General features: G+C 38.7%; 1 protein-coding gene and 1 pseudogene across 4 annotated transcripts in view; one reads left to right on the top strand and one right to left on the bottom strand.

Annotated features, from left to right (window-relative positions):
* LOC134224407 (TWiK family of potassium channels protein 7) overlaps positions 1-14358 on the top strand; it is a 333804-nt gene that overhangs the window by 194968 nt on the left and 124478 nt on the right. For all 4 annotated transcript variants that reach the window (XM_062703740.1, XM_062703739.1, XM_062703738.1 and 1 more), the window contains one exon: positions 5316-5506. In XM_062703740.1, coding sequence (XP_062559724.1) covers positions 5316-5506 — 191 coding nt within the window. The remainder of the gene's footprint in view (positions 1-5315; positions 5507-14358) is intronic.
* Positions 887-2148, bottom strand: LOC134219265 (uncharacterized; annotated as a pseudogene).

Here is a 14358-nt window from a genome sequence, read left to right as displayed (position 1 = left end):
AAAGTGAACGATGATCCATCATCAAGGAATGCATATGTCTTCACAATTGCTCTGGGTCCATACAATGTAACAGGAACAATGCGAAACAGAGTGGATTGCATCTTTGGGCGATGAGTATTACTGCTAACGATTTCCGGCGATGTCTCCTTGAAGGACAGCCGATTGTTCCGGTTCGAGTGTAGTAGAGGGTGATGCCGAAATTCACATCCCCCCACACCGCAGCGTCGAAGGTAGCGACAACTCCTTTTCCCATGGGCATTCAAACAATTTCGGCACAGTCCGTTGGACTGCACACACTTCCAACGTCCGTCGACCGAAAACGATTTAAATAATTCACAACTTGAAACACGATGACCTGGTTCTTCACACACATAGCACTTTTTATCTTCCCGCATGTTTTCTTCTCCATCTTCGTTGGGAGCATTGATGAATCCTCTTTGCTTGCCTTTAGATTTATCCGACGAAATTGATTTAGACCCTCCGGGTATGCTTGCAGTTACCTTGCTAGCTGACACAACAATCGAGGATATGAAAACGCCGAAACTTTGCAGATTGACCTCGGAACATTTCTGTAAGAAGGCCGCCCACTCCATCTTGGTATGGACAGGAAGTTTATCTACTAATTCCATTAGTAATGTTGGGTTTGAAAGGTGAGTGTGTTGACCCGCTGCCTCCAAATGGTCACACAGGCTTTGGACTGCTATCCCGAACTCTATCAGAGTTTCCAGCTTCTCAGCCTTCGGAGCTGGAACCGACCGAACTTTCTGGAGCAGGGCGTTTTTCTGGAGCTCCGGGCGACCATATAGCAATTTCAGTGTATTCATCACTTGGGGAACTGTGTCTGGAAGCAATAGACGACTCCTGACCGATTCGTAAGCATCACCTTTTAGACAACGTTGCAATCGCGCGAGATTTTCAGCACTGGTATAACCACACGCGAGCGTTGAATTGACAAAGCTACTAATAAAAATAGGCCAATCCGCGGGGTCGCCATTGAAAGATGGTAAATCGCCGGCATTACTTGCCGGGCGGCTAACTGCGAGGGGGAGGGGACATAGGTGGGCACTCCCGAGAATCCCAAGACATTATCTGGTATCGAAGACATGCTTGTTCGTATATGGTTGTACGAATGGTTGACATTTTCACCGGACTGTAGTGCGGTATCAAAGTTGGACGATATATTTTTCGTTTGAAAATCAGAACTGAAATTTGCTTTTGTGGAAACTCCCGGTTGCAAAGGGGCAGTTCCAATAAGTGGCTTGGTAGAAGCCAACGTTTGATCCAGTTTTACGTTACCAAATTTCTTGGTTAGCTCTTGGATCCATTGATTATAATTTGAGGAGATAGTGTGGTTTTCAATTGGCTTACCTGTTGGCTTTTGGGGGGGGGAGGGAATGATCCTGTTTACCTTTCTGCGCCCCGCTACTGATTCTGTTGATCCGAATCCTGGTAGATGAGAGATCTTTCGGTGCTGTTTTAGGGATTGCACCTGTGGCTCGAACTTCACCTCCTGTCGCTTCTTGTGGTAGCCGTGATGGGTTTGTTGCTTGAAGCGCAGTTTTCACTGCTGCCTGTACCGCTGCATTAATAGCCGCCTGCATCGTAGGAGACAGTTGCCCTTCCGGTAGAGGAGTCCGTCCTTGATGCCAATTTACCTGTTGGCGTGAGTTGATGATTGCAGCTGCTTCCTGGTCCTTTTGTTGGCCTTCGGCTATCTACCTTGCCCGTATGTTGATCAATCCACTCCTCGGTTCGTTGTTTATCTTGTTGTTGTTGTTGTGATGGATCGTCTCGTTGTTGTAGCAATTTCCTTTCCTCTGCAAACGCCTTTCGCTACTTTTCGAGCTCTTGCCTTACCAACTTGCATTGCGCTTCCATTTCTTTCAAACGAAGCTGCATCGCAGCAACTCTACTGCTGGATCTTGAAGACGCACGAGATGATACGCTGAGTGGTGAGCAGGCCTCACATGTGAACGATTCATCAGCAATGGATTCGGTAACTCCTGCACATAAGAAATGCCACCACGCTTGACAACGATCGCATTGCACGTAGTTGTCATATGAATCCGGTCTGTCACAATTAGCGCAACTACCCTGCTTGATATTATCACCGATTTCCTTCGGTGCTCCGTCATCTGCCGAAGCCATGACGAATTATCTTGAAGAATTGTTCCGAAGAACAAGAGCCCTTTTCACCGAGTCTACGAGCTGATAGCAAAGACAGTTTTATGCTGATACAGCTTCAAGCTGGAATAATGTATTTGCTTAAAATATGTTTTCACATTAGATGATTGGATGACTTACATAATTCGGTTGAGAGCTTTACAATGATTCTTCGTTGTAGTTCAAATTAATGCACGTAAGCTGCTAGCTGTGATCATATTTAGAGGTTAAGAATAGTTTTACATAAGAATAGATAAGCTTACTTTACTGTGATATACACTGTGATACTAGCATTTAAGGTAGTATAATAGATTTCGATTAAGGTAGTTTGCACTGTAGAGATAGAATATAGAATAATAAGTTCAGTATTAAGTTTACTAAATTCTAGTTCATTACACGTTTTGACGAACCGAGCACTTCGATGTGATAAACAGCACAGTCCATCAATATCATTTATGCCGATGGGTGACACCTTGGATGACATATCTCGTTGACAGGTAGTAAGTGAACATCAACTTAAAAAGCAGTGCAACCAGTTCGCAACATGTGTATTATTGAGATTTTTCTTTGTAAATATGCGAAAAAATGTATGACAGGTAGTTTTTGTATGAGAAGCGAAGGTTTGTCCCCCAGTAGGCACACTTAGCATACAAGTAGATAGTCATTAGGAGCAACCACCTTAACTGCTACCAACCACCCACCAAGCTTTTTCAACCCACCACCAGGAGCCGCAGGATATGGAGTTGGAGCGGCCATGATGGGTTGCACAAATAGGGTCTGTTCAAATATTACGTAACACAGTAGGGGGTGGGGGGTTGTTTAATTTTTGTTACGATTTGTTACGAAAAATATAGGGGGTGGGGGTCCTTGGAGTTATTGTTATACGTAACAAATTAATTGCATAGAAAAAAAATATTGAAAATTAAGAAAAAAAAAACAGTTATTATCTTCAAAATAGCTTAATTTATACAATTAATAACAATTTATTGTATCGTGTTTCAAATTCTACCATTATTTTGTTACAGATTGTTACGAGGGGGTGGGGGGTTCTTAAAAACAACGTTTTTTGCGTTACTAGAGACTAGTCAAGGAGATCGTTTATTTTTCGAAAAATAATATTGAAAGCCATAAGACAAGGATATCAGGTCATTGCCCAGCCCCCATCTCCAGATATCTTCCGGGTTCCCTAAATTGTGATCGTGATTGTGATGTGTGCTTTCGTTTCAAATGTTATAGGACCCCGTTGTTCTCCCGTGGATTCGTTGCTGTCCCGTGCTTTTCAACGCCGTGTTTGTGCCCAGTTTTCCGTGAAGCCCTGCGCCGTCCTAGAGCCCCCTCGCCGGGAAGATTCCGGCACCGTTGTTGACCGAAGACCGATCCGACAACACATCGGTAGCCTAGGACGCGCAACTGGATCATTAGCTATCCGCCGACGATCCCTCGGTTCAACCTAAGGCGAGTAACGTAGCCAGACGTGGCTGAAGCTTGCAGTCAAGACGATGAAGGACGCAGCGAAGAGGAAAGAAGTGGTTGGAAAGAAGAAGGGGCCCCAACAGTTAGCTAGATAGTTAGTAAGAAAGTGGGGAGAAAGTGAAGAGAGGAAGGAGTGAAGCTAATAAAATTGTAAAAAACGTTGAAAGTGCTGGTAGGTTTTCCTTAATTTCCAGTGCGAAGATTCCCTGTCCGGCGATAAATATACGAGAGTGTGCCGACCCTGAGGCAGTTGATTCGGGGAGTCTTGGAAGTGCTCCCGGTTGGCTAGACCGGCAATTACAAAGTTTTCAAAAACAGGCTATTTTGTACCAACTATGCGTTACTTCGTTCGATTGTTTGGTCTCCAAGGAACTCTTAAACTAAAATCAAACTGGCTATCATTTCACTCTTGGATGAATAACTTATACATCCGATAATAAAATTAGCTTAATAAAGTTAAAAAAAATGTATATCATTTAGTACTGAGATTTTCATTTGCATTGAAGGAGGTCACGCGATATTTACATTTTATTCTCTCCCGCTTTCATACAGCACAAGTAAACAAGTTGTTTCTTCTTCAATAATGTTACTCCTAACTTGAAAATCAGGAAAAATATAATCATTTTACCGACTAGTCATCGTTATTTGCACAGATCTATTAAAACTATGTAGAAATTTAGATTTCAAGACAAAGGAACATCCCCATCATGACTGCTTGTCAAGTGACAGTTGACCCGGAGCCCGCTATATTTTCATTTGGTTTCTTGAAAATGATAATGCAATCGATTTCGCTTTCACATGACGATCACGAAGACTACCAGTACTGATATCATTTCTCTCAAAAAAACGAGTGTATTTTTGAATTTTTTTTCGCCTCCAGTTTTATTTGTTGTGTGACAAAGCCTAGTATTTTTTTTTGGCTGAGTGCCGAGACTCACGTTGATAATAAGTTAAAAATCTTTGTTGAATTTATGAACGATTAATTACTGCGTTCCAAAATTGTGAAGAAAATGATGTATTAACCTTCACCGGTGTTGACAATAGGACAAATAGGACAAATGAGGTGAGGTAAATGTTTCAACTGCTTAATTAGAACATGTATATTGAATGTATCTGAAAACGGAACCAAAACAGTTTCTGTCTTGGCTAATTACGAGAAAGCTTGAAACAGTACCAGGTGTTTTTTTTTCTTAAAGCGTTATGACACATGGTGACAGAGTGTATGTAAATAAGAATGGCGACACTGTTAGTATTGAAACAAAATTTATCTGTCATTTTCATACAAAATCGTGTTCCAAACGAGCACGAGACCTGTCAAATGCGGCACATGTCGCCACTCTTAATTACTTACACTCTGGTAACAAACAGTTCTGCGCTAGGATTCGTTATCCATCGAATGCAACTGGTTACGTTACAATCAGTTGATGTTTATGACCCAAACAATTGCAGTATCATACTAAAGAACTTAAAACGTATCATACTAAAGAACTTAAAAGAACGAAATGGTAGCCTTCCGATATAACTTGATTGCACAAGAATGGCAAAATTATCGGTGATACTTTGTCTCCAAAATAATACTTTAAGCGCCACCCGCATGATTGATATCTAGTATATTACTGATGTTTGCTATATTTTCCATTCTATTTTCATTTTCCCCGCTTCGACGTGTGACGACAAAGACTTGCCTCTTTGGAGATAGCTCGTTTTCAAGAGCAATTAATCAAACGGTTAACAGAGGAAATGGCATCACAGTTGGACAACTTGTCACCGGCAGCTAGCGCCGTCATGGTGCCGCAGCCATCCCTGCACGACTACGAGTGGACTTTCTCCCGGAGTTTCTTCTATTCACTGACGATTCTAAGCACCATCGGTAAGTTCTCTCCTAATATTTATGAATCGAACTGTACGCTAGTCTTTTGTGTGCCGCAGCAATAATAGTAACAAAGTTATGACCGGTAGTGGGATGTGCTTCAAATTCATGGCGGAAAACCTGTTGGCAAGCTTTGGAAGACATCTCAAAGAGAACTATTCGTAAAAAGTAATAATACTGGGTTGTTCTTAGAGTTCGTAGTAGCTCTATGAGAAAATCTCTTCTGTGACTGTCATTAGAGGAATATTGATGTCATTCCTTTCAAAAAACGTGGAAATGTTGAACTATTATCGAGAATTTATAGCAGCCGTAAAGATTAATTTATTATCTTTAATATAGTCACCATACAGTTTTTTGTCTGCTATATATAACTTTTTTGTTACTTGTGAAATCATTAGCAATACGTTCATTCAACCATTTTAGTTTGTGGGTGGATAAACATTTGAATATCAAACATTCAATTGTAACAATTCGTATTGTTAAGCAACATAGCATTTTGTTGAAGCTCGATTAATCAGTTTATCAGCTGAAATATTTATTGATCTGAACACAACTTCGATCCTGAAAACTCGTGTTTATTATGTCTAAAAGTAGGGAACACAGTGAACAAATGTGTGTAAGCGAAAGTGTGTATAAGGAGATTTGTTACTTCCCTCAGCATCCCAGTGAACAAGTCGAAAACAAAACGCTAAAGTTTCCCGAGCAAATGTAGAGAACTTTTCAATAAATTAAAAGATTTTCAAAACAGCAGAAAATAGTGCACGTTAATGCTAAAATGTACACGTAGATTCAACGGCACAAAAGCGATATTGCAGCATGAGCAAGGAAAAATCGGAAAGACGACCAACTTTCCTGCAAACAACAGAATCAGTTAAAAGTTTTCGCTGTAGAAGAGTTAGAAACTGGATTCTCTATTGGAAGGAAATTTATTGTTTGTCTGATTTTCCTGCTGTCAGTCGTATTATCCAATGAATCAGAAAACAGTTTCCATTATTGTTTGTCTTAAATTCACTAACCCGTGCCACATCATAATGCAAAAGTTACTAAGGATGTCAAGAATATCCTTTATTTCAATTCAATGCTGCTGACAATATTTTCACCACATTAGCCAAAAGTTGATGAAAAATGTTTGTCAAGAGAAAATCATAGATTTCGCTATAAAAAATACAGTCCACGTCCTCGATATCGTCTGGTGACTGCTGTTTGTTCTGTAATTGGAAGAATTCTTCGTTTTTTGTTAAATATCTTGGCTGTGCGTGCATATGCACAGAACATGTTTCGAAATGGACAAATTGAAAGGAAATTTGCGAAAAAGAATCCACGTATCTTGGAGGGACACGTGATTTTCGTACGGCTGAGTTGCCGAATAATATGCAATTAATTTAAATTCCGCGATTATTTGGAGATTTTCCGATCTGGGGTTATTTTCTTTTAAACAATGTTACTTGCATTTTTTTTCAATCCATATAGGGGAAGAGGCCCCAAAACGCCCCTCTCGATGCAAAACGCCTTTTGTGGTTTCCCTCATATTTACCGTCATTAAGATGTCCATAACAAAACTAGATCTAAAATTATGTAGGATTGGCGAAGAAAGTTTCTTAAAAGTGCATGGGAAGGTCGGAAAAACTGAAAATTTCCACATTTTGAAGAAACATCTAACATTTTGGCGAGGCAAAACGCCCTAGTGGCAATAACCTACAAAGTTCTTGCGTCTCCACGGACTATCCATACTAGAATGCTAATTCGCCGACGCGTGGTACTTTGTTCCCTAGGAGCTGCCAGCTAGAAGGCGTTTTGCCTCATGAGTTTTCCGGCAACAGAATATCACCACTTTTTTGAAATGTGAATATTATCAATATGATTGAGATTTTTGACAGTTTTTGAATGGCATCAACTAGCTATTTTGTTTAACTGATGCATAATGTAAAAATACCCATGAATAGCGTTACAAATAAGACAATAGAGCAGTTTTTGCTTAGCTAGGGCATATTGCCCCCCTTCCCCTAGTGTAAACCCCAAAAAAGTGCAATAATCTGATATGAACAAGGGCCTCCCAGGAGCAAGTTAAGGTAGGGTTTTAGCAAATGTTTATCATCATGTAAGGGCTGATAATAAATTACAAAACGGTAAAGGAGGAGAGGATCAGGCCGTGCGTTACGGTTCATACAAAAACATCTTCCTTACAAAATGTGTTACGAAAATTGTCAAATTTAACGTTACGTAATTTGTGAACGGACCCTAAACAGGCGAATAGCATGGTTCAGCAAATCTTGAGATTTATTTTCTTGGGTTAACTCCTTCTAATTCCCATGGGCAATGTAGGAAAGTTGTAAGAAACACAACATTAAGGTGACTTATGTAGAGAGCTAACATAATCGTAATGATATTGATCTGGTGTGCAAATAACTAACTATGTGATATTTTTATCCTTGAAATATGATCATTTAGTCCCATTAAGTCCATAGTTCAAGTTTGATAGAGAATGTTACAATGAGAGTTATGAAGCAGTTTGCTAGCACAACAGTTATCTATGCAATCACCGTTTTGGAAAGCTTACCCCCGGAGATCAACAATTATCCTCGTTGTATGTCACGTGTCGCTTGTCACATTTGATACCACTAGATTGATTTCCATCATCAACTAGCACGTTTGGAAATCTCGTAGCACGAAATCCTCTTGAGAATTCACCGGAGCAAGAGACTGTCACTTCAAATCATAACATTTTTTGTACTGGGAAAAGGGTCCTGTTCGAATGCGGGGTGGCATGGCTTCAAGCCGGTCGTTGCAATTTTTTCAAGCACGTCCAGTCCGGCATATTTGACGAAATGGCATTTGCTGGTTTTTGTGACTTCTCCTAGCGATCCAATGTGTCGGAATCCAATAAAGCATCCCTTCGCGGCATAATAAATTTTGTATTTGGCAAAAATTCAGATTGTTTAGAGTGAGTTATAGAAGAACAATTGAGCGCATATTTGATAAACAATGCTATGACATAGGATAAACATAACAAAAATATATGGGCTTATGATCTGTTTACGACTGTATTATTTGTTACAGTATTTTTCTTGCAAAAATGTAGACAGAGACAGGAACATATTTCCCTAGTTCCAAATGCAACACTATCTTTGCAGGGTTGCTGACTGGCACTCTGGCATGCCTGTCCTGCCCGTGATAACTTTTGTAATCTTTTGAATACTGGGTTCACCGTATGGTTTTTTTCTGTTCGGATTTTTCACTGCGATCAGTTAGATCTATTGTAGCGTCGCCATAGAGTTGGGCGAGCTCGTAGTTGATATTACGCCGTTAGTACATCCAAAAAAAGTCCTTTTAAATGTTCGATTGATAACCCGGGTAGAACCCATGAACTGAATATCAAAACATGATATTAATACATATGAGACATAAAAGAACTGACAACAATTTAAAAAAATTGCACCAAAATATGATATATATATATATGAAGTATGAAGATAAGCTATGGGTGAGAACAAATTGATAGCTTGAAATATTGATCACTTCTTACAAACATCACAACATGATATCGTCATAATATTTCAGTGCAAAATATTGATATTGTCCCCTGGTATATCAATCATGTTCATATCTCATTTTTGCTCTCAAGTAACTGTTTGCTATCCTGCTCCACGTCCGGTAAGGCGACTTATCGATGAACGAAAATCAATCGTTCACTGTACTTTTTGATAATTCTGGCGGTTGTCAAAATTTCGTTCCTGGATGAGGGGAAGGGAAAAATGCTTTTTCATCGGTGAGTTTTCCTCCAGCTTGTGTCAAAAAGTTCAGTGACTGGTTGATTTTTACACACCGATAAGCCGCCACTACCGAGCGTGGAAAGCTGGATTATGAAACTATTTTCGTCTGCTCGGGAATTTTCATATCATCAACGAAACAAACAAATTGATTGAATCAGTTGAAAATCGTGCCTCAACTGTTAACCCAGCATATTTTTTTTGCAAAACTTCGATTTATTTCATTTGTTTTTGGTTTTACAATAGTGTTACATTTTAAATGCGCAAAGTATACATAGGTATACATAAAGGCTAAAGAATCACTCCAAAATCGATTTGCTGCTAGGTATTCAAATGATCGTAAATAGATATGATTTGTAGTAGAATCTATCCCTCTAAAGTTCCATTTCGACCTCTCTAATGATTTTCCCTCATTTTTATGATGGACGATTTCTTCATTTTGCTTTAATTGTAGTTTATGTTATTGAATACATCTAATTCTCATTTTGGCTCTAGGGAGTTCTCTGATATCTGCATTGGAAAACAATTTACTACCCTAGTAATTATCCTAAAAAATATAATATAACTGAATAACTGAACCTTTCCAACGACTCACCAAAGCAGTCAATCAGCGGTTTGATCTTGACCAGACGATGGACCTCAGTGTTTCGCATTCCCTTTGGAGAGTGCAAAATCATTCGGAGGAACTTGTTATGAACTCTCTGGAGTTTGAGATTATGTGTTTATCGCAACTCACTCGGAATGGTTCACCATAACCAATCATCGGGAGGATGATTTGTTTATTGACAGCAAGTTTGTTTTTTCCAGACTGTGTCGAGATGCAGTGATTCAAACAAAGGGTAAAGCTACCTACCTACCTATGATGGTCGCACTACATGTCCAGCCCCCCGTAATATGTCTTATTTTATCGGTCGGCCGATGTCTGCATTTTTATACACTTTTATACACTACGATTCATGTGGCTGCGCCATTCACACACACATTTTCTATTTTCCGCTTAAACACTCCGAGAATTCGACGGATCTGGCTGAAATTTTTACAGTAACTTCTGGGAGCAAAAAACTTTATTTTCAGGTGTATATGTCTCAAAAAAATGGATTTGATTTTTTTCATATAAGTGTGCTCCACCCTATTGTACACCATACCATCATGGCAGACGTCAAAGTTTTTTTTTTCGATGTTCAGCAGTTCCATGTCGGATCAGGGTGGGGAATGATTGACATTGCATTTTACCATGCATCCTGCCTTGTAGCCAACGAAAACCATAACCACGGCAGCCACTGCAGCAGCTTTAGAATTCATCATTTCATTAACGCAAAAGTTCTTAATCGACTAAAACCAAACCGTGTAACAAAACCGGGGTATACATCATTGGCAAAACAAATCTATTGATTTCCAATGAATGTGCGATTACACCAACACGTGTCTATTTTTTATATTCCCTTTTATATTTGTTATTAGATATTAATTCTTATAGATGAATGCGTGATCCGAAATATAGATTCCTTATCACGTTTTATATACATCGAATCTGGGTTTGGTGAATTTTATTGTATTTCTAAGATTTCGCATATTCATTATTTATGCTCAAAGTTTCCGAAATCAGCTTAGCAAATTTTGGAATTCTTTGGATGTGGAGCAAATTCTATTCTCATCAGAGTAAAGTTGCTTTTTCTGCAAGAAACAGAATTCATTGTATTTCAATGGAGAAATGTTGGAGCACACATGCGCAAGCTGAAGCAGCTTAAATGTCGAGTCATACAGATTCTGATATGCAGCAACCGCCGGTGAAAAACAATCCTACTAAAGCAGCTACTAAGCAAGACAGGTTACTAGCATTCAATAACTTGATGAATGTCATTCTACTATTACAATGAAAGCCATGCGGTTAACGTCAGTGGCCGAATCTTCGTGCATGTCACCTGGGCAAATAATATATGACGAAACGCGTCAATTATCGTTCACGATCACTGTTTATTTAATAGTAAAATTCACTTTCACTTTGCATTAGCGCCAGTGTCATCTGAATAACTTTTTTGTCTGCTTTGACAAAAAAGCACACAAGCGGGAGGTCATTCACAAAAAAGTAATATGAATTCACAAAACGTGACAAGACCAAACATATCTGTAGAGCCTTGAACTAATAAAAACGTGACTTAGTGGAGAGGTTGAATTCAAATGATCAATTTTTGCTATTCATCATTTGCGTGCCGAACCCAAGAAAAAAGGGATCTTAAATTAGTTGCCAAAAGCAGTCTTCATATAGTGGTCACATCCCATCACCGTTGTTGTCTCAGGCAATCGTCCCAACAAAAAAAGCCCTATTCTGATTGCGGATGTGAGCGGAATTTTGTTTTGCATATCCGATTTTATTCTTTTCACCTTCGAACATTCTCTCCATGCCATGGCGAACGTACCTAGATGCCCGAGATCTTTGTCACAGTGACTAGTGTCATCCTTTATAGTTCATTATTTATGCGTCCTGGGAAAGGCTAGCGGGGTCTTCATTCTTCCGTTCAACTTTTCTTTGATAGTGCAGCGATTCCATGAAAGAATGATTTGGTTCCATTCATGCCTTGTGCATTTGTTCTTTAATTGAACATATTTGAAATGTCTTTGTTATGGTGGCGGATAGGAAAATATGAATTCAAGAATTTTAAGAGAAATAGGGAAAACAGGGGAAAACTATTACAGTTACTCATTTCACTTAAAATTCATGTATTACTTGTTATTGTTTGGAGATATAAATGCACAAAACGGAAAAAAAATCTTTTCTAATAATATAGTTTTATATGATAGGCATTTAAAATTATTTCGGGATTTCTTTTTCATATTTTTCCATTTCAACAGCAAACGAAACGATATTAGAAATTTACATGTTGATTCGAATCGAAATGAAAAGACACATTGATTTTTTATTGCTTTATTTAAGTAAATTTTGGGTTATGGAGAGAAACAGCTTCTATCAGTTTATTTTCCTTCTTCTTCTTTAATGGCTCTTCATTCCAACTGGAGCTTGGCCTGCTTTTCAACCTAGTATTCTATAAGCATTTACTCAGTCATTAATTAGAAGCTTTTCTATGTATGCCCGCCATTGCATGAATATGTATCTTGAATGGCAAGTACAATGGATGCCCTGTACTCACGGTGTCCAGAAAGTTTCCAACCCGTAGCATCCTAGACATGACCGAGAATCGAACTCGCCATTTCCGGATTGATAATCCTACGCCTTTGCTCGCTAGGCTACTGGAGACCCCGTTTATTTTCCATTATGGATACAAAAAATTACGCAACTGAGTAAATAATCTAGAACATGGGCTCTCAAACTGTGGGTAGTGGGCTGATCAATGGTGGATCGCGAAAGAAAAATCGTGATTCATACTGTCGTCCCTAATTTGTCCCACAAATCTATACATGCTTTTTGATTGGGATCTATGTAATGAATGGATGATTGCAAGAGAAGAAAATTTTACGAAATTTGTGACCTTTTCTGTGATACGAAATTTTGACAAAAACAATGGAGTCTATAACAATCCAAATCTTACCAATCCAATCCAAAACTCAGCGGTGTTTATCTTGATTACTTACAAGTAAAAAATAACGCCGGATCCAATCCAAATCCAATCCAAATCCAATCCAAATCCAATCCAAATCCAATCCAAATCCAATCCAAATCCAATCCAAATCCAATCCAAATCCAATCCAAATCAATCCAAACCAATCCAAACCAATCCAACCAATCCAAACCAATCCAAACCAATCCAAACCAATCCAAACCAATCCAAACCAATCCAAACCAATCCAACCAATCCAAACCAATCCAAACCAACCAAACCAATCCAAACCAATCCAAACCAACCAAACCAATCCAAACCAATCCAACCAATCCAAACCAACCAAACCAATCCAAACCAATCCAACCAACCAAACCAATCCAAACCAATCCAAACCAATCAAACCAATCCAAACCAATCCAAATCCAATCCAAATCCAATCCAAATCCAATCCAAATCCAATCCAAATCCAATCCAAATCCAATCCAAATCAAATCCAAATCCAATCCAAACGAAACATAGGAAGAAGGATATTGTCTATGCGAGGAAGGATATTTTCGGTAAAACGTCGCAGGACCGTCGCACTTAGGAGTATTTCAGCCCAAATCCTGGCCAAAAGTCAAAAACAATATTTTTACATATCTCCAAATTATTTTTCGTATTAGTACTCTCAAATAGTAATACTAATTTGCCATGGGGTTTTTGAATCAATATTAACTACTTGTGAGCAATGTTGGCTGCCAAAACTTCACCATAATTTATATGCTAGTTTTATCGCAATTATCCATAAAAAATGTTCATGTTTTATTGTGTTTTTCTGGGTTTTGATTGATTTTTCTGATGAAAATCAATACAGGTACCAATTATGAGGGTATGTAAAAACGTTTCCAAGTATGATTCGATCTGAAATTGTTTTCAGATCATCCATAAGGATGATATCAATAGCTAGTTTTTTCACATTTTTTACAATAATATGTTTTACAAAATTAAACTTTTGATTAGTTCCAACCCGATCAAGCAACAAAATTGCCAGCGTTGCGTTGGATAGATTGGAGTTTCCCTAATAAGCTCCACGAAAAACATTTCACGCATCCCCACGCAATCGTTAGTTGTTTTTATTTAAATATAGTGAAGTTTGCTAAGAAACAAGGGAAAAAATAAGTATCAATGATTTTGAGCGACAAATAAGTATTAATGATTTTGAGCGATTGTTCGCTTTCAAAGAAGAGCTAGACTTTGATGAAAACCATACGCATCCTTCGGATGTAAAAGATTGTTAAGAAATAAACCGGGTGAAGTGCAACGTATTTATTTGATCTGCTCCATTGGCTGTAATATCAATACATTATCCAGGGACTTTAACATTATCCGATGACCAATGTATATAGTCGAAGTGAACAAACGAAGCACATCTTTTCGGAAAACTTATTAAGTAATAATTAGGGGTGAAAGTTAACATAAAAATCATACTCATTGGCAGAGTCAGAGAAGGACACCATTCGTCGCAAGCACGCTATAGTTCCCAAAGGCA

This window comes from Armigeres subalbatus, chromosome 3 (genome assembly GCF_024139115.2).
Source record: "Armigeres subalbatus isolate Guangzhou_Male chromosome 3, GZ_Asu_2, whole genome shotgun sequence".
Lineage (NCBI taxonomy): Eukaryota > Metazoa > Arthropoda > Insecta > Diptera > Culicidae > Armigeres > Armigeres subalbatus.
This window is presented reverse-complemented; position numbering and strand designations above follow the sequence as displayed.